We start from the raw sequence: 20,019 nt of genomic DNA on the forward strand, positions 1-20,019 counted from the left end.
TGTATTCTGCCTGCCAAGCCACTGATTTTAACACGTTCTACCTCGAGACTAACAAGCTCATTCTCAGAAAAGCTATCTTAATACTGTGTGAACTAATGGCTAGCCTTGATTTCAGACTCAATACCACTCAGGCAGGAAATTTCAGTTTGGACCAGTGGGAATCTGAGGACAGCTCTGTGACTGGAAGATGTGCTCCATATCCAGTCACATAACAGTCGTCCTTGTCAATGCCACCTTCTTTTCCAAATAAACGTCTCCTTTCATCCCACCCGTTGATGTCTCACCTGTTGACTATGAAGGATGTGGTGTTGTGGTTCACGGAGGCAGAATGCAGCACCCATTTCCCATCAGGAAGTTCCCGTGTTTGTACAGTGTAATACCGGATAGGTGAGAGCCCATCACTGCCCGGCTCCCAGGACAATAGTACACTTCTTGACTTGACATCTTCCTGCAACACAACTGGCTTGCTGGGAGGTTGGGGACGGTCTGGGGGCAAGAGGGGTACAGATCACTGAAGGCTGGAAACATGGGGTGAAAATAGACATGGCAGTGATAGTATAGGTTTAAGGACAAATATGAGAACCCATCCATCACCTTGAAGAGAGTTTAGTATCAGCTTGAAAGAAACCTGATTTGCACATCAGATCTAGGCAATACCTTCCCTATCTGACTCTAACCTAGATCGAGTGAACACAATACTTGTTAGTTTACAAACCAGAGAAGCTGAGCTCCAGCATGAGACCCAGAGTGTTCATTGGGTTCCCAAGAATCATATTCTCTTCTCCTTTTTAAAAGTGCTCCCTCTCCCCGACCCCCATGATCAAAAAGAAGAAACCATCTGTATTTTAATGTGATGCTCTCATGGGCTTCTTCAAACAGAAAAGTAATTTGATATTTCAATTCAATGAAAGCGGCAGGGCTAGATAACCACTCCTGAGTCCTGACTATCTTTCTGCTTGTTTTCTGATTCTTTGGGAGGCGGGGGGGGGGGCGGCAATTTGCTCCTGGAGAAGTACATATGCTTCAAATAGCGCCATGAAAGCAGAAGATTGGGGGGGGGGGAGTTCATTCATGAGCTGATGATGAGAGACCTCTTTTTGGTATTTGGTACAGTGTTTTTGCGGGTGGCGCTGTGGTCTAAACCACAGAGCCTAGGGCTTGCCGATTGGAAGGTCGGCAGTTCGAATCCCCACGACGGGGTGAGCGCCTGTTGTTCGGTCCCAGCTCCTGCCCACCTAGCAGTTCAAAAGCACATCAAAGTGCAAGCCGATAAATAGGTACCGCTCTGGCGGGAAGGTAAACGGCGTTTCCGTGCGCTGCTCTGGTTTGCCAGAAGTGGCTTAGTCATGCCAGTCACAGCCTATAGAGCGAGATGAATGCGCAACCCCAGAGTCGTCCGTGACTGGACCTAACGGTCAGGGGTACCTTTACCTTTTTATGGTGTTTTTAACAGAGGCCTTAAAATCCTGTGCCTGAGAGATATAGTGACTCAAGTAGTAAAAAGCAGAGGTGTATAAAGTAAAAAAACCTTTTTAAAAAATCACAAAACAGCATGGGGTTGGTGGAGGGTTGTATTATGGATTCTTGTCAATGAGTGCCTTTTTGACACATGAACAATCACATTCTATGCAGCACTTATAATCATACTAGATGAGTGCAGAGGGTGAGCCATGGGCACTAACTCCAGGGGGCCAAGCTCTTTAGGCTCCCCAATGTTCCTTATCCTCAGGGGACGGAGGAGGCCGAGTGCAGAGCTGAGCACTGCTTCAGTGGCCTGTTTCTCCTCCTCCTGCCGTGGAAGGAGGCTGAGCACAAGAGAGGAGGAGCCACCGGCCACTGTATTTGGCTCCGCCCCCTCCTCCTCCTGAAACATGACACACACAACGTCGCCCCCTCAATCTTCAGCGCAAGTTGGCGTCTCTGGGAGGAGCCTCCCTAGTTTCTCTATATTATAAAAAATTGTCAGGAATGCCCTAATGAACCATTCAATTATTTATACACAAATGACACTTCCAATTAAAAACAAACAAACAAACACCAGATGATGTGCATTGTGGATCTCTGGTGAGCCTACAGAACATTGCTTTTCCAGTTTTGTGAAATCCAAGTCTGCAGCAAACAAAAAGGCTTTACTATCCAGCTGTAGCTTGAGAATTTAAAATCCACGTAGATTCACTACAGACCAACCTCCTCTTTATATCAGGAAAGTGCATTAGCTTAAGGCCAACATATTTCGCCGAATGAGTTAGAAGCCTGAGGCCCAAACCAGGTGTGGCATGGGACTTATTTAATCTGAAAGCAGCTTCGGAAGTCTGCAAGTCGAAGCAGATGAACAGCTGTTTGCTTAACTATTTCTGTCCAGCTGTCCTTTCATTCAAAATCCCCCCCCAACTTATTTTCCCACTCACTAAGGTGCAGTGAGGGGTGGGGGAATGAATATAGCTTTATCTCGGGAAGAAAAGGAGCTGTGGGATGGGGGTAGAGCAATTTTGAGTGGAAAATGGCCGAAAGGAGGTGATATCTACCATTCCTCTACTCAAAACTGGCAGCATCAAAAGAAGATTAAGACCCCCCTCTCCCCAAAAAACAACAACTAGAGGAAAGACATACATGGCTGCATATCACAAACAGTAAAGGCCTGAGGGGGTACAATTCTGACAGAACTACTTCATACTATGAGTGCACATTCCATAATTTTTATGCTCCATCATAAAAGAACCGCTCTGCATATAGAAAACTAGTGCATCAGCGTGGTGTGCTAGGTAACCATGCAGGAAGCTTTCTTTAAAAATCATATGGATAAGTACTAAAAATATGGCACCGCCACCTAACATGTGAAGTGGAAGTCCAGAAATAATAATAATAATAATAATAATAATAATAATAATAATAATAATAATTTATTTATATCCCGCCTTCCCCAACTGAAGCAGGGCTCAGAGCGGCTAACAACAATAAAAGTAACACAGTTTACATACAATCACAATTGAAATGCATTCTAAATGCAACTAATTGAAATGCATTCTAAAATCAATTCATTCTAAAATCAATTCAAAATCAATTCAAAATCAAATTAATGGCAACCATTGGGCTAGAGTTCTGTGAGGATTACCGAAGGAGAGAGGGGGTCAGACTGTGCCCTGGCCAAAGGCCTGGTGGAACAGCTCTGTCTTGAAGCCCTGCATAAAGATGTCAACTCCTGCAGGGCCCTAGTCTCTTGTGACAGAGCATTCCACCAGATCGGGGCCACAGCTGAAAAAGCCCTGGCTCTGGTTGAGGCCAGTCTAACCTCCCTGTGGCCCAAAATCTCCAAGATGTTTTTATTTGAAGACCGTAAGGTCCTCTGTGGGACATAACAGGAGAGGCGGTCCCGTAGGTACGAGGGTCCTAGGCCATATAGGGCCGTATAGAATTCTACTTTTTCTATCGGCATTCGGTGTCTGCAATTTTGTGTGCTCAACCACGCTGGCCTTGATACATAGCATGCATTTTGGAGCTTTCCTCCCAATTCCAGGCATTATGTCCCTTCCTGGAAAAAAATTACCTCTCTTCTCTGTAGTCACCACCAACGCTTCTGCTGCCTCACCCCAGCCTTTCCGGGTCTGTGCTGTGATACGGAAAAGGTAGGTCGACTCGGGTCTGAGACCAGTAGCAGTAAACTGCCTCGCACTGGGGTTGAGAACTTCCACGCTGGCAGAATTGGCGGTGGTGGTGTTGAGGCGGTGAGTGATCTGGTAGGCTGCATGCAAGAGGAAGACAAACCCAAACAGGAAATTATTGGGGAGAGGACACAATCCCCATATCCTGACTTTAGTCCAGGAAGAAGTAGATCAGAACCATGGAAATGGTTTTAGGAGAGGTTACACATGGCTGGCAAGGTGGGCTGGTTTCCTTTATCCTCTCCATTCAAGGTTGGCCCAAGATGTTTCAAGCACTGGAGGCAAAAAGGTCCTGCGGTTGCCCCCATAACGGGGTGTGTGTTAGACTCTGCAAGGGCTTCCCTCCAAGGAAAAGCCCTTGCAAAGCCTTACCACCCTGCTGGGTGACTGTGGTAATTTGGCAAGGGCTTCTCCTCTTGCCAAATGTCCCTTCCCACTCAGCGGCGAGGCTTTGCAAGGGCTTCTGCTCAAGGGCAGCTGCTTCATCCCGCCTCATGGGTGGGCCGGCTCTAGTGCAGGCATGGCCAAACTTGGCCCTCCAGATGTTTTGGGACTACAATTCCCATCATCCCTGTTAGCTAAGTTTGATGGGAGTTGTAGTCCCAAAACATCTGGAGTGCCAAGTGTGGCCCTGCCCGCTCTAGTGGCACTGAACCGACATTGAGAATTGTAGACAAAAGTTGGGTGGGGAGAGTGCTGCTTAAGCCACTCTGGTCTACAATCTCCATGGTACGTAGGGGTTGCCTGCTTACCCAGAATGATGCCATTGGGAGCAGCAGGTGGCTGCCAGATTAGCCGTACAGAAGTTGTTCTTACTTCAGGGAAGAGAATGCCCACTGGAGGCCCAGGTACTGGAACACAGGAAGAGGTGCACAGATGAAGTTTAGAAGGAACACATACATTTCTGCGCACCTAGCCAGAGAACAGACTTTTAATGCAAATACATACATAGCCACAGGGTGCAAACACACACACACACACACACACACACACACACAAACATATGCTGCGCTTAAGGTGACACTCCTGGTCTATTATTTGAAGACTGGGACTGTGTTTAGGGACATGGAGCTGCTAATCTTGCAATGTCATGACTCTAAAGCAATCACCACTGCGGTGTACACATCTAGCATCATGGCTAAAGCATAGCACTACCGATCGAGGAAGTCGTTGGTTCAAATCTTGCCGTTTCCATGAAGCCTCAACACCCTCCCTGCAATATGAGGGCAGTAATACTAATCTAATGTACAAGATCGTTGTAAGGACTGAAACAAAATTAAGTACACGACGTACTCTAAGCACCTGAAAGCAGTCTACAAATGCCAAGTATTATTATTATTTCAGCAAATGCTATTAGAACTCCATACAATCATAGAATCATCCAGCTGGAAGGGACCCTGAGGGTCAACTAGTCCAACCCCCCGCCAATGCAGGAATTCTGTCCACAGCCATCCCTGGGTGGGCTCAAACCACCAACGTTCTGGTTAAGAGCCAGACGCACTGACCCATTGTGCCACAGGCTCCCTGGCTTTTCATGATGTACGGGACTGAGTTTGTCCTCAAATGGTACGTGCTATAAGGCTTAGCCTTTCTTTTTCATTTGCTTTCCAAGGACTTTGAATATCTCACAGACCACCCTGTTTCCCCCATCCCTTCTCTCCCAGAGTTAAGCTTTCCTTCCTCCATATGGGTTGCTGTTGGGAAGCCTACCGTCATCGAGTGTCCGTTCCAGGATGGGCGGATTGCTGGGGACACCATCGCCGATGCGGGTGAAAGCCAGCACTCGGATCTCATACAGAACATACTTGCCCAAAGCTGTCAGCTGGGCACTCCGTGAAGCGTTGCCCTCCACCAACCAGAACTGAGCCCTTGTGTCTGAGTCCTTCTCTTTATACATGACCTAGAAGAGAACAGGGACAAACCGTGGAGGGAAGGAAGAGACAGCGGCTCAAATTAACACTGCGGCCTTCACCGAGCGGAAAAAAGCTGCATTGTGCTGCCATGTTGCAGACATATATACACAGAGCACGTAGCTTGGATGACCAGCATTGGGCTGCTGTATATTAGAAGCCACAGAATCTAGGACTTGCCAATCAGAAGGTCAGCGGTTTGAATCCCCGCGACGGGGTGAGCTCCTGTTGCTCGGTCCCTGCTCCTGCCAACCTAGCAGTTCGAATGCACGTCAGAGTGCAAATAGATAAATAGGTACCACTCCAGCGGGAAGGTAAACGGCGTTTCCATGCACTGCTCTGGTTCGCCAGAAGCGGCTTAGTCATGCTGGCCACATGACCCGGAAGCTGTATGCTGGCTCCCTCGGCCAATAAAGCAAGATGAGCGCCGCAACCCCAGAGTCATCCGTGACTGGACCTAACGGTCAGGGGTCCCTTTACCTTTACCTATATTAGAAGTACCAGGTATTGCTTGGCATAGCAGTTAACGCAGGTAGCTCCCTCCCCAAAGAAGCTTGCCCTGCCCTCAAAATGTTGAGAAAATCTGGGCCAAATACCTCAGCCCAACACCAGTCGAGAGACTGAGTTACAATGGCAGAGGCAGTTGGTGAACAGGTTCACAGGATCATAGTAAGCTGTGGGCTGGGACAGAAGGGCCTAGCTGAGGCCTGTGACAGTGGGGGCCTGCAGGTAGACACCAATGGGCCAGGCTGATGAGGAAGACAAAGAGACTAGCTCTGGAATGATAAGGGGGCTTTAGGCTGGGGCTGATGAGGGACCGGCAGATTTTAGGGAGCGGGAAGGTGGGGCAAGAGAAAAGTCAGCATTTCATTGCATTCCCCACACCCACCTTGTAGCCCAGAACCAGCCCGTTTCGGTCAGCCTCTGGGATGTCATTCCATCGCACCAGCATAGAGGTAGAGGTGGTTGCCAAAGCTGATATGTTGGTGGGTCCAGACGAAGGCACTGCGCGCACAAAGAGAAGAACCGAGGGGAGTCAGCGCTTCACCAATGAGTTTCTCTGAGATGGCTCTGCGAGAGGTAGGTCACCTCAGCAGAGACTCGAGCCTCATGTTCAGAGTTCCAGGCTGACCACGGGAGGCCTGCCTAGACTGTCTCAAGGGCCTGGTGGAGAAGATACCTGACTCTCGGGTTCTTCCCACCACGGTCTGGCTCCATGGCCCAGGCCCAATGGCATTGAAAGCCTGCACCTGCACACGGTACTCCGTCCATTCTTCCAGGTCTTCAATGGTGAACTCACGCTCTACACGGTCATGGATGGTGTTGGCCAGTGTGCGGCCACGCCCGTCTAGGCGTGAGTAGCGCAACCGGTAGCCCACTGACTCAGGGCTGCCGTTGTACTCCGTCTCTGGCAGAGGCTGGAAAGAAAGGGAGCTTTGTTGTTGGCCTGCAGCTGAGTCCTTTCCAGAATCCTCGCATGAAAAAAACAAATCCCATACTGTTTGAGTGAATTTCTTTGCCTCAATGGATATGGGACAGAGACCATACTGGACCTTGTAGGTGGTACCCTCCCAACACCCAACACCCAATTCCTATCTCCTTGCCCTCTGTGCACAAATAACACGCATCTAAAAGGCATGGGCTAGAACTCCTGAAAACTCTTTTAAAGCAAACTTCAGTTCTGATTTGAGGTGATTGCACCACAGATTGGAGCAGAATTCCACCACTAAAGTTTGGCTTAGCACAGAATTTGGTGGCATCTCTATCTGGGACAAGTACTTAGGGATTCTTCTGTTGCTGCTGCTGGGCAAAAGACAGTTGTCATTTGCGTTAAGGAAACAAGTACTGAGTAGACTGTATTGATTCAAAATGGTGCCCACCATGAGACAATTGGTGTTACATAGGTCTTCTTAATTCCAGTAGGGCAGTTAGAGGTAGAATCGACCTGTAGGTCTATATCGTTAAAGATGGATAGGTACATCCCTGGCCTAGTCGTTTTATACCTGCCACCATCGAATCCAGCCTCAACTGGAGTTGTTCACCCCATCTATCTTCCAGTTAATTTCATATCTATCCTACATAATTTTGACTTGCCTAGTAAACAATGAGCAGCCCCAGTGCTGGTTCATTAACCCTGTCCCCCCCCCCCTCCAGAAACAATGATGAGGCCTAGTGCCTTTCTGAGCTACTGCTCACCATCCATCTCAGCCAGAGACTGGTTTCACTGGCTGTCCGAAGTGTAATATTGGCAGGAGATACATCAGGTGGGGCCTGCAATGTCTGGATCCTGCGGGAAGGCAGACTGGGTGGGCTGGTGCCAACTATGTTCACTTGTCGCATGCGGAAGCTGGGAGGAGAGGGGAAATGGATTAGTGTTGGAAGGAACTGCAAGGTGGCATAGGAATCACCCACCCTGCCTAATACACACACACACACACACACACACACACAAAAATAGAACTTTGAACACCCCCATTTGCATGCCCTGAGAGGCCTCCATTGGCTCCTTTCCCTTCCTTGCACTGCCAACAGGAGAGCTACTGGGTGTGTTGTCACAATCTCTGTTGACATGCAAACATGGCTTAATTAGGCCGGCATTACACAGCATTCCTTTATCCTATTAGCTAATGCATTAATTTTGAGGGAAACGGTAGAAGGTCCTTAATGACACCCACAAGCCTCATCTCTTCTCATTCCCCAGTTTTAGCCAGACCACAACCCTCCTGGCTGTAGCTTTCTAATACTAGGAGATGAGAGTGTCACAAGAGATTTAGGGCCTGGTTCCCCTGGTTCCCCTTTGCCCAGACCCTTTTCTGGGCTTCCTGGAAGCACCTGGTTGGACATTACGGAAAGGAGGATGCCGAACTAGATGGATCTTTACTCTGTTCCAGCAGGGCCCTTATGTTTTCATGCATGCTCAACCCAACACCATCCTTTCAATCTCCCCAAAAAGCAGCATTCACCTGTAGTATGTGTAGGGATTGAGGTTGGGCACCTCCATGGAGCGGGCATCTGGCTCATTAGACAGCTGGTGGATGAGGGTCCACTCCTCACTCTCACCAATCTGACCCACCTAGGGAAAGGGCAAACAAGATAATGAGCAGGACTGGGCCAGCATCATCGTTGCATATAGTACGGCCAGTTTCTCTGCTCCCTGACAGTGTAAAATGTATTAGCTAAAGCTGTAGAGTTTGGTTTGTGTTGTCGGAGACTGAAGAGCAGGACACTTTTTGCCTGATGTGTTTACACCATCAGTAAAAATAACCTCCACAGGGGCAGCCCATCCTATTTTGCCATCTGAGGTGAAATGGAAAGGGGCTGCCCAGCCAGCTCATCACCCATACCCGCTGAAGCCTTGCTTACCAGGGTCTCGGGAAGATCACGCGAGGCTCTTGCGAGATCTTGCCAGAACCCAGAAGTCGATGCAGCCACTTCTCTGATGGCAGTAGAGGGGGGTCACATAGAGATGCCTCTTGGATTTTGCCACCTGAGGTGGTTGCCTCAGTCTACCTCATGGATGGGCCGGCCCTGAACCTCCGCCTTCTCTTAGTTTGTGAGATTTCACTAGACATTGCTCATATACTTGCTGCAAAGCTCTTTTTGCAGCAAGGATTATAAACTATTTAAAGAAAACAGGGGAAATTTTCAGGATATCAAATATATTTAAGTATCAAATGATGTGCTTCTCAAATAAGATTGTGAATTATGCACAATACACAGTCCTGCTTATAGCTCATATTTCCTGTTATTCGACACACTGTTCTCTCTATATCCAAACTGCCAGGCTCCTCCCTTCCTCCTTGCCTTCTGCTACTGCAATTCCGCCTGCCCCACAGATGCCTGAAATTAAGCAAAGTCAATGCATGCAAAATTAAAATTTTAATCGTATTCTCAGTGGAGGATGTTGGCTCCCTGCCACTGAGTTTACGTGTCTCCTGATGGCAGAGATGCTTCTTTAACTTTAATACGACAGTTGCTATCCTAAGGGCTAAAAAGAAGAAGAAAAGGAATGAGACAGCTTCCTCTGCTGCTGGCTTCTCCTACCATCAGATGTGTCCCTTTCCAATGGCTTACCTGAGCCTCCACTTGCCACCTGGAAATGGATGTCTTGCCATCGTAACCAGGACGGAACTGAAGTGTGACTGAGCGGGGACCAATGTTGGAGATGCCCAGGTTCGATGGGGCTCCAGGGAGCTCTGCAGGCAAAGAGAAAGCAAAGATTGAACTTGAATATCTACAGCCAATGGATTAGAGGCATTGGCTCAGCCATTCTTTGTCCTTCTCAGGATGACGGCAGCACACAGTGGCCAAATCCTGCACTGAAGAACTCTCCATCTAACAAGCCAGAGCAGGAGAAAGCACCACTTGATTATGCAAAGTCGAAACTGTAGTATGCTATGAGCTGCTGGTGGCAGTGGTGATGGGGACTGAGATGCAGTGAACCAAAAAGGTCTTTAGGATGGAAAAAAGGCAGCCAATACAGATTAAAGAAGCTACATGTGCCAAACACTATAGTTGAAGGGCAAATATCCATCAACGTCTGTTAGGATTTTACGTAAGCCAATGCTGGCTAGTGTGATTAGTATAAGTCACATGAGATGTCTGAGAAGAGTGTGGGAACGGAAGACTGTCTTATCTCTTCTGTCTGAGAGTGTTATTGGACTGTACTTTCACTTTTGCTGTATGCTTTTTTTCCTGCCAGAGTTTGGAGGGCACAGACGTGATTATGGATTCTCTGTATATATTGTGAATAAAACGTAGTTTAGATCTACGGATGTTTCTATCTTCTTGCTGTGTGATGCCAGAAGACTTGTGTCCACTTTTCATATGAGAAGTGTCACAGAGGGGCACTCTGGAGTGAAGGGACATGATATTGCAGAGATGTGCTTACTGGGAGACACTCAGAGGTACTGGGGGTCTGCTGTCCCCCCAGGAGTGTTTACCCTCAACAACGTCAAGTGTGGCAATCCAACCAGGAGGAGAGGGGAAGGTCAAGGCTAAGAATCTTTCTCTTTCGCTCCAACCAGCCTGTATTGCTGAAAATGCTTTGCATTGGCAGAAGCAACCATTGTTGATTTGTTACACTGTGTGCTTCTAAAGGTATTGTTCTTCTTCCCTAGGCACAAAGGTCTAAATGACAACTAATTGTTACATGGGATAAACTAAATAATGCCATGCCCATCCAAAATTCACATTAAAGAAAAGGAACTGAAGAACAAGAGGCTCATTGGTGGCCAACATGGTGCCTTATTATGATGCATAATAAGACTGTGGCATCCTTGGATTAGGTCTGACAAAAGTGCAGGCCTCAAACAAATATTTGAAGTGATTCAAATATTCATCAAATTTAAAACTCCCATCTCATGAAGGTCACAAGGGGAGCTGTCAGCGCTTTCTGTAATTTCATATTCATTACTCCGATGTTTGTTAATTTAATAACTCTGAAGCTTGTGAGTGGTTGGTTGTTGTCAGATTGTGGGGGCCATGCTATCTGCCCGCATGAAGGAGGCCCACACTTGAATTAATTGAATTACTCAAAAGAACAAATATTGAAGCTAATTGGGATTGGCAAAGTCAAAGTTCTCACAGACAAACTGAATTAAATCAAATACGGACAACTTATCTCTTCACGAAAGCGCGTTTTTAAAATTCTGCTCATGAGGGCTTGAAACAACTAGATGTAGATTCATCCTTAGTAAAAGGCAGTCCCTCTCTATAAATGCTCCTAATACCTTAGATATGGCTTGCTGCCTGAAGGTTAGGAAAGCGGCAGAAATATACAGAGACAGAATTATAAGGTTTGGGCTGGTGCCTGTAGTTGCATCCTCAGTCTTGAAGGATCACCGCAGCGAACGGTCTGTTGCTCAGTGTCTCAATCTGAAGTCCCTCAAAGGCCGAGCTAAGAGCTTACATGGGGTATAGATGGAAATTCTTCATGAAAACAGGCATAATGGTCACTTATCCCAAGTCAACAGCTCCTTCTGTTGCTTCATCCTTCAAGTCTGATTCCATGTTTAAGGGGCAAATTGGCCTTGCAAGATGTCAAAATCTCAGAGAGACTTCCCGCCCCCCCCATAGCAGGTGCTGCTAGCCAATGAAACATGAAATGTGGCTGTGAGATGCCGGGGTTCGCAGCACAGGTAAACAAAGCAAAGACAGGAGTACTGATTTAGGACAAGTCTTTCTGCACAAGAAGTACATTCCAGCCGCAGTTTATGGAAAGCACAAGAATAACCTTGCAGGGCATTTTTTCAGCTGGAACTTGCCGGAACTCAGTTCCAGCATTCTGGCACCTCTTAGGTGGGCACCATTGCCATTATAACAGAACAAGGGAGGCATTCATGCTGAGAAAACAACAACAACAACAACAACAACAACAGATCAATAAATCAACCTCTCTTCCCCACAAATATTCACATAATCACAGGGAAGTGTGTGCCACTGCATTTCTGAATATGAAACATTATTATGTGAATCCAGTTGCCCTTTGATGTAGTGTTTCTAAAGCTGGGAAGACACTGGGTTATTCAAGAGATTCCTGTCTGTTCTTATTATTAGTGGGCTTGCAATATGATCATGCATACGTCCAACTATATAGCGGTCTCTGACCAGATAACCTATTTTCACTTTATCAGTGTCTCAAAGAGGGTTCAGCTGGGTATCAGTACATCTGATGTAAAAAAAGAAAGAAAAATCATCTGTATCTGGGACTTCCACTACTAACTGAAGCATTCTGCAGGGACCAAGGCTGTGGTGGTCCTTGCCACCCTTGTGCTCTGCTGAATGCAGGGTCCGCAAATCAAACTTACCTGGAGGAACTCCTGAGGAGATGGTGGAGGAAGAAACTTGTCCCTGGCCTTTCGAGGTCATGGCTGCCACTTCAATGGTGTATGTCGTGAGGGCCGTGAGGCCAGTGACGCGGTATTCCAGTGTGACGTTGGGCAGGTAGTGCGTTACACGGGTGTTGGTGCGGTTGTATTCTTCCCAGGAGATCCGGTAGCCTGAAGGAGCCCAAAACATACACAGATGTGTAGAACTGCACAACGTTCATTTAAAACCCAAGGCACAAACAGAACATGTCCAGTAAATCTGGTGGCCTTAAGCCGGAGACTTAGGCCTCACCAACAGTTCTTTGGGGATTCTAATTTATATTGCTTTAGTGCTTCCACTAGTTCATTAAGCTTCCTGAGGCTGAATGACACATTATGGCTAGCGCATAGCATGCTATTATGTCTTCTCTCTTTCTTAATTAGAGGCATCGGGTGGAGAGGGAACTATTGTTCTGATCACAGCATAAGAGAGCACGATGCCTTCTCTCCCCAGCCAGTCAAGGTTGAAATCATACACACATGCCCATGTGGCAACAGGGCTCAGTAAAAAGCAAAAGTTCTCACTAATGCTAAAATGAGGTTTACCTAAGCTTCATGGGCACATTCGGGTGTGGGGGGTGGGTGGGAAGAGGAGAGCGATCAGGATGTGATTTCCATCCTTTGGAAAGGGAAGAGATGAACCTAAATTCCCAATGCACTGTTATCAGGATAACCTGCTCCCTATGTCTTATGCTTAACATGGAGTTGGATCCTTCAAAATCTTTTCGAAATCTATCACCAGGGAAGCTCCATTGGGCCTGAAGCAAACAGATGTGATGCTTGGTTCCAATTCCCAAACTATTCCTTGTGCTGAAATCAAGATGGCTTCCAGGCTGTTAGTTCACAGGGCTAGTGGATATGATAGCACGGACTATCAAGATACATATCTCCTCTACAGAAGCTTTCTTAGGTAGTAGAAAGAATAGGTCTGAGTGGTTTTCCACTTGATCCACAATTTCTAGGCAATTCGGGTTTTCTCCGGATTGATGTTTGCTCCAGTTTAGAGATATGGAGTGGTTGCCCCACTCCTTCCCAGGGAAAACTCACTCTATAGCTCTAAACTGGATCAAACGTCATTCCAGAGAAAACCTGAATTGCCTCCAGGGCAAAGCAGTGGGACAAGAGGAATTTTGTATAAGCCCTGAGTTCTTTCCATTGGCACCAAGGAAGAAATGGGCTCCCGATTTCCTGGTCCAGTTAATCACCCTCCCCCCCCCCCGCCATCTCCTCCCCACCTGGAGAGATTTATTACCTGTCAGAATGCCATTCTTTTCCAGGGGCTCTTGCCAGCTGACCTTCAGGGATGTGTCGAGGATCTCGTTGAAGCTGAGGTGTCCCACTGGACCCGGAACTAGCCAAACAAACAACCCCACCACCCAGAAAGTTACAACAGGACAAACGCTTCATATAGGAATTCCTCAAGGAAATCAAAAAAGGGAAGCTGCTGGTCACTTGACTCTTCCCAGGGCCCTCTGGGGTTTGGGTGAAAGGATAACTGCAGTGGACACAGTCAAGATGGAGCCCGGGGCCTTCAAGGGCGTCACTGCAGTCTCAGCAACGACATGTCGGGCTCTACAACTGAGGGCAGTGTCAGACTCAAGACTTCCACAGTGGAAGGTGACGTTCTAAACTCATGTTGACCGGAAGGTTAGGGGTGTGTGGACCCATAGTCATGGGCATACAGGAACCCAAGAGCTGTGGCTGTGCCCAGCTCCAAAGGGAAAGGCCGTACCGTCCTCATGGGTGCGCAGCAGCTGCGGGGGGCTGCGGGGTCCGTCGCCTGGTGTGGTGAAACACAGCACCGAGGTGAAATACTCTGTAAACTTCTTGAGGCCTGGGATATATCCCACATGGATATTGTCTTGGAAGTTAGGGCGCACTGTCACTACAGTCATATCTTCTTCCTGTCCTGGTTCCCAGGCAATCAGCTGAGGAATAAATGAACGACATTATGGTTGCTCAGAAAGGAGGAAGTGAAGGCAGACCACACAGCATGGGGCTTTATCATTCTGGCCCCATATTGTGTATAGGGGCCAGCTCCAGATTAGCACTCTTTTGCTGGTGTGATTCACTTGGGCAACAGCAAATTTATGTTGCACAATTAAAAGTAGATTTGTGTGGTGTTTGCCCTCCTAGGTGTGTGACATCATACTGGGTTCATAAGGAAAGGGTTAACTAATTGTAAAATTACTAACCAATGGGAATCCAAGAGGCAGAGTTAACTGTGTATAAGGATTAAGCACAGAGATTTTTTTTGAGAGAGTTAGAGTTAGGGTGGTTGAGAAGACAGTCTGGAGTTAGAAGAGACAGAGAAGAGAAGTCTGTGGGTTGGGCTAGTCTGGTATGAGAGAGTGAGAGAATTTGTTAAGAGGAGTCAGTCAAACAGTTGAGATAATCAGTCAGAAGGTATTAGGAAGGTATAGGCTGGTAAAGAAACTATAAGAACCTGGCAGGAATATTATCTGAGAAACCATAAACTTGTTAATGTTTGTAAAATAAACTTGGTTTTTTTGGTTCAACGGGTTGGTGGCAGCGGGGCAGCAAGCACAGTGGGGGCACAGGGATCAATAGACCGTTAAACATCCGGGGACCCTGTGTGATCACCACAATTTGGCACTCTCTTATACAACAAACCTGCTTCCAAAAAATGGGTGAGAGGGGTGGAGAAAGTAGGGGTGGGTGGGGGAGGAATTTTTGAGTTAAGAAAAGTATCGAGAAAATGCACTGGAAAGTGTGGGGTAATAGCAACATTGGGAGATGCTGTGTAAAATCTACGCAAACCAATCAAAGGGGGTGCTTGATAAAAAGTGAGTAATTTCCGTGCAAATTTTGTGCAACCAAATTAGGATGGATGGGTGCTCAAAAACAAGGGGAGCTCTGGTGAATGGGGAGGGGGAGAAAGGGCACTTTGCACAAGCAGGGCAGAACTTGGGCACACTGCTAACACTTCTCTTTCTAGAATCCTAAGGGGTACTCCGGCCTTAGGACTCCAGACATAAACATACAGGACTCCCCCAACCCCACTCCATTCTGGTCTGGGACAGAGCACTTCAAACAGGAAAGCAAGAAAAGAGGCCAATCTAGGGTTGCCATATGTCCTCTTTTACCCGGACATGTCCTCTTTTTCACCGGTATGTAAAATGAGTGTCGTCATAGCGATCCACAGTTAAAAGTAGAAGTCTGAAAATGTGTCCTCTTTTTTGCTCTTCAAAATGTGGCAACCCTAACCATGCTACAAGGTGCAACTGCTGCAGCCGTCTCTCATATTCCCTCTCCCACTGCTTTATGTGAAAACCGTCTCAATTATACTGGTGATACCACCTTTCCTTCTTCCCCAAGAGGAGAGCCAATTCACCACCACCTCACATCCTTTAACCATGCAGCCAGAACTTGCCGTGATGAGACTGAATCCCATCCCAAAGCAGTGACAGTCTGGAAGCACCCAGGACTCTATGTGCTGCCTGCAAACATTCTGCACAGGAAGCCATAGGGGTGCAGTGTTGCACACAGGCAAAACTACAGGGTATGTGGATGAAATTGCAAGTTCTGTAAACAGAAATATTATTTCTGCAAGGTGGTTTCTTTCTTCTTTTGGTTGGTTCCTTTTTTCCCCTTGAAGGAAGAAAGACAAAGAGCTATTATATCCTTTGTTTTTTAAATGTCCCCAGCAACATACTCATTATAGCAAATGCTTGGAAGAAATTGCCAAGCGAAACTGACCCACTCATTCTTTTTACCCGAGTTCAGGGATAAAAAACCAAAATAAAATAAAATTATAGGTTGGGGGTGCGGGTGCAAGTAAGAAAGAAAGAAGCAATTGATTCTTATAGACGTTTTGCGTTCAGTAATCCAAGTTGCTATTCTTAGTGCTGCAGCCCTAAGGTGTAAACACAAGTGTTGGTGCATTCATCTCAACAATCAGTGTCATTGTCGAGGCGTTTAATAAATTGTGTACATAATAGCTGCTGCTTTTCATTTGCCGACAATAATTTTGTTGTCTAGTGCCAGCAGTACGGCATAGCCCAACAGCAAAACGAGCGCTAAAACCATGTTAGTCTCTAGTCCTGAACAGATATTTTAAACAACTAAAGTCCTTCCAGGCACCTGCTATGCCATGCTTTTCATTTTTATTTTTATTTTTGGGATGCAGTGCAGAGTAAGGATTTTGAGGACACACCATTCTTAATACAGTGGTACCTTGGGTTAAGAACTTAATTCGTTCTGGAGGTCTGTTCTTAACCTGAAATGGTTCTTAACCTGAGGTACCACTTTGGCTAATGGGGCCTCCTGCTGCTGCCGCCACGTGATTTTTGTTCTCATCCTGAAGCAAAGTTCTTAACCCGAGGTACTATTTCTGGGTTAGCGGAGTCTGTAACCTAAAGCACCTGTAACCTGAAGCGTCTGTAACCCAAGGTACCACTGTATAACTTAAGGGACCTATTCGCACCTCTGAGGCATGGATGGCCTTGCTCTGCCTCCCTACTTTCCCCCTACAGCAAGTATTCTGGGCTTGGTTACATGGTGAGCCACATGCTCCAAAGCAAAAGGCAAAGATCCAACAAAAAGTGTTTGCAGAGCAAGCCACAGTGCCTATACTGGAGGCGTGGGGAGCCCATGTCCACTTGTGATTCGCTGATGAGGCGAGTGGGTGGGACCAATTGCCCAGGCAGCAAGCTCCGCCCAGAGGCTTCCTTTTCTGCCTGGGAAACAGTCCCTGGGACTTCCCACGTCTGGGTAATGCCAGCCTGTAATGGCACCCACCAGAGAGGGTGCCCAGCTGCAGCAGGCAGGGCATACCAGACCTGTCTGCCTCCCTTCACTCCTCTGTTGTTCACCGGGCAGAGTAGGCGCTGCCAAAAAAGTAGGTTCTTCTAAGTAGCATCTTGGGGTGATCCTGACTGAAGTTGAAACAGTGAGACAGGTGAAAATGTATGGGCACCTGTAAATGTATGGCCTTATAGCTGACCATGGTCTGATTAGCTCCATTCCACTATATTGTAAATGGAGTATTTGTAGGCTGAAAGCACTTGGTTCTTGAGGCCAAGACATCTCCCTTCATCCCTGACAGACACTAGCACCCTGGCAGGTGACGGAAGAACATACATGTAGTGCCCATGTGGCTTTGGCTGGACCTAGACTTGTCTAAGCATGTTTAACAATCCTGACCTTAATCCCTACTGTGCTATTACTCAAAAGGGCAGCATGGGAGCCACATGGGGTTTTAACCATCCTCTTCTATGGCTTTCAGCTCCTCTGATATTTTTTTCCCCCTTCGGCTGTGCTGCTTCAAAGACATAAAGGGGGAAACTTGCTGGGATTAAAGGCGGCCGATTGTTTCTCTGAAGCACAGGTGTGTGCTGAAGGGTTAGGGGGTCGGCCATGCACAGAGAGCGATTTCTTTCCTCGGAGACCTGGAAGGGAGTGAATTTGAAAGGCTGGCCTACGTGGGTAACCAATTAAAGGAGAAGAGGAAGGAGTCAGGATTTTTAAAAAAGCAGCTTAAACGCTGTCCGGTTCTGCCACCAGTCATTTTTCACTTTTGGTGTTTGGAAGCAGAACCTGTTTTCTCTCTCACAAAAGTGAGAGGCTGTGAGAAAAACCATGCGCTGCACTTTTTTTTCATTGCATATACCCTTCTTCCTCCAAATTGTTCAGGACAACAAAACAAATACTCAAAGAATAAACCGACACTGAGGCGTGTGCTTTACCTTCCCTTTCTCAGGAAAATGCAGTCACTATTTGTAAACTGAGGCTGCAATCTGAACCCCTTTTACACTTTGCTGCGGGAGGGAGGGTTGCACTGGGTGGAGGTGTCCCTGCACCTGTTTGCCTGTGAGGAGTCAGTCTGCTGGTGCAACACTCACTGTTCTCGGGCCGGCCCACCTAGGAGGCAAGATGCGGTGCCTGCCTTGGGTGGCACGATCCATGGGGTGAAAAGATCCCAATGTAGATCTTTATTCTCCCTGCTCCTGATTTAGATCTTCAGTCACTCCTTCTTCCCTTAAAGGAGTTGGCACCATTTTGTGGTTCACCTCAGCTGCCAAAATGTCTTCAGCCAGCCCTGCCTGTTTCACCTGTCAAAACAGTGGCCAAGTCAAATTGCAGCCTGAAGGATGTGGCAGCTTGTGGGATGTCAAGAAATGGGGCATTCTGAAGGCAGGGCTGAGATTTGCATCCCTACCTTTCGCCCTGTCCAGCAAGAGCAGCTTGGGTCCTATAGCTCCTTGACCATCAAGAAATTAGAGTGTTCTCCTTTGATGTTAAAGGGAGCCCTACACAGTAAGGTTACCAGACGTCCCCGTTTCCTGGGGACAGTCCCCGGATTTACAAATAAGTCCCCTGTTTAGTAGGAAGTTGAAGTGTCCCCGGATAAATTGGAAAAAATCTGGTAACCTTACTACACAGCCCAGAAGTGGTTGCTAATTTTTAAAATGAAAACAGCAGCCTTTGTCTCAGATGGATGACATAAAGACTATCAAGCACAAGGCTGATAAGAGGGCTACTCTATAAAGGGTTAAAGGTAAGACCAATTTGTGAAAAATAAATAAATCTGAGAGCGTTTAGGTGTAACAGCTAGTGCTTAAATTGCCCCATTCATATCCTCTCTTTTATTTGGTGTTGATTAAGTATCGGTTAATGGGGGGCGGGGAGGAGGAGAAAGGAATAGCTGAGTTTTAATAAATGTATGTACTTATGCATCCAAAACAATATTCAACACAAGCTGGCTGATTAACTGACACTGATAACAATGCATAATCAGCTACTTTGTCGTGGTGTTACATTTAAGGATGTTTGGGTGTTTAATTGGCACAGTGCGAGATAGCCTATAGCAAGTTAATTAGATACTAATTAGGCCTCCAAAAATACTAATCAAAAATACTAAGTGGCATTTAATAAGTATGTTAAGTATCCTTCTTAACGTTGGTTATCTCGTTTGGCAGCAATTAAATTCCCGAACTTCTTTGGAGTAGATTAAGAAACAAGTTTTAATTCAATTTAATTAATGCAAATTTGAATTAATTACAATTTGGAACTGAGCGAACAAGGCGAGGCTCCCTTATAAGTATAATATCTTAGTAAATATATTTTAATAGACAAGCTTGAAGCAATGATAATAACCATTCTAATAGAAAAAGAATTAAGTAGAATCTTGTTTTAAATGGACTGATTATGAAATAACAGTGAGCTAAGAGGATCATCCAAAATGCATGGAAATATGGAACTGGGGGCTTAAATACCATTGACTGCACTGATCAAATCAAATATAGCGATGCTTCATCAAGGAAAGCAGTGGCATAAACTCTCTTGCTTTGCAAATCAAGTTGCCATTTCAGTTCAGAGCACTTGGGTGCAGTAGCTTCCTGCAATGCATAACGCCGAAACGGCGGCCCCACAGATAATTGGTTCATATAAAAGATACCAGTTTATTATAGCTGCTAACTATGGAATTACATCATTTAATTGGTGTTTTACAGCCAGCTAAGCGATGACAGAAAACAGAGTGGGAGCAACTATACGTTTTTTGCAGGCCTGCTTCCTGGCTGCTTGCGGGGGACTGGACCTGATGCAGATATGGTTGTT

The 20,019-nt window shown here is 46.6% G+C and overlaps 1 protein-coding gene across 10 annotated transcripts in view; it reads right to left on the reverse strand.

Moving 5' to 3' along the window:
- Positions 1-20,019, reverse strand: part of SDK2 (sidekick cell adhesion molecule 2) — a 338,404-nt gene that overhangs the window by 32,271 nt on the left and 286,114 nt on the right. For all 10 annotated transcript variants that reach the window (XM_081849481.1, XM_081849483.1, XM_081849479.1 and 7 more), the window contains exons 19-30: positions 14,171-14,366; positions 13,691-13,789; positions 12,379-12,570; positions 9,644-9,765; positions 8,533-8,642; positions 7,766-7,916; positions 6,750-6,987; positions 6,459-6,574; positions 5,370-5,559; positions 4,412-4,510; positions 3,545-3,739; positions 285-486 (exon numbers count right to left, since the gene is read on the reverse strand). In XM_081849481.1, coding sequence (XP_081705607.1) covers positions 285-486; positions 3,545-3,739; positions 4,412-4,510; positions 5,370-5,559; positions 6,459-6,574; positions 6,750-6,987; positions 7,766-7,916; positions 8,533-8,642; positions 9,644-9,765; positions 12,379-12,570; positions 13,691-13,789; positions 14,171-14,366 — 1,910 coding nt within the window. The remainder of the gene's footprint in view (positions 1-284; positions 487-3,544; positions 3,740-4,411; positions 4,511-5,369; positions 5,560-6,458; positions 6,575-6,749; positions 6,988-7,765; positions 7,917-8,532; positions 8,643-9,643; positions 9,766-12,378; positions 12,571-13,690; positions 13,790-14,170; positions 14,367-20,019) is intronic.

This window comes from Podarcis erhardii, assembly GCF_964252035.2.
Source record: "Podarcis erhardii genome assembly, chromosome: 2".
Lineage (NCBI taxonomy): Eukaryota > Metazoa > Chordata > Lepidosauria > Squamata > Lacertidae > Podarcis > Podarcis erhardii.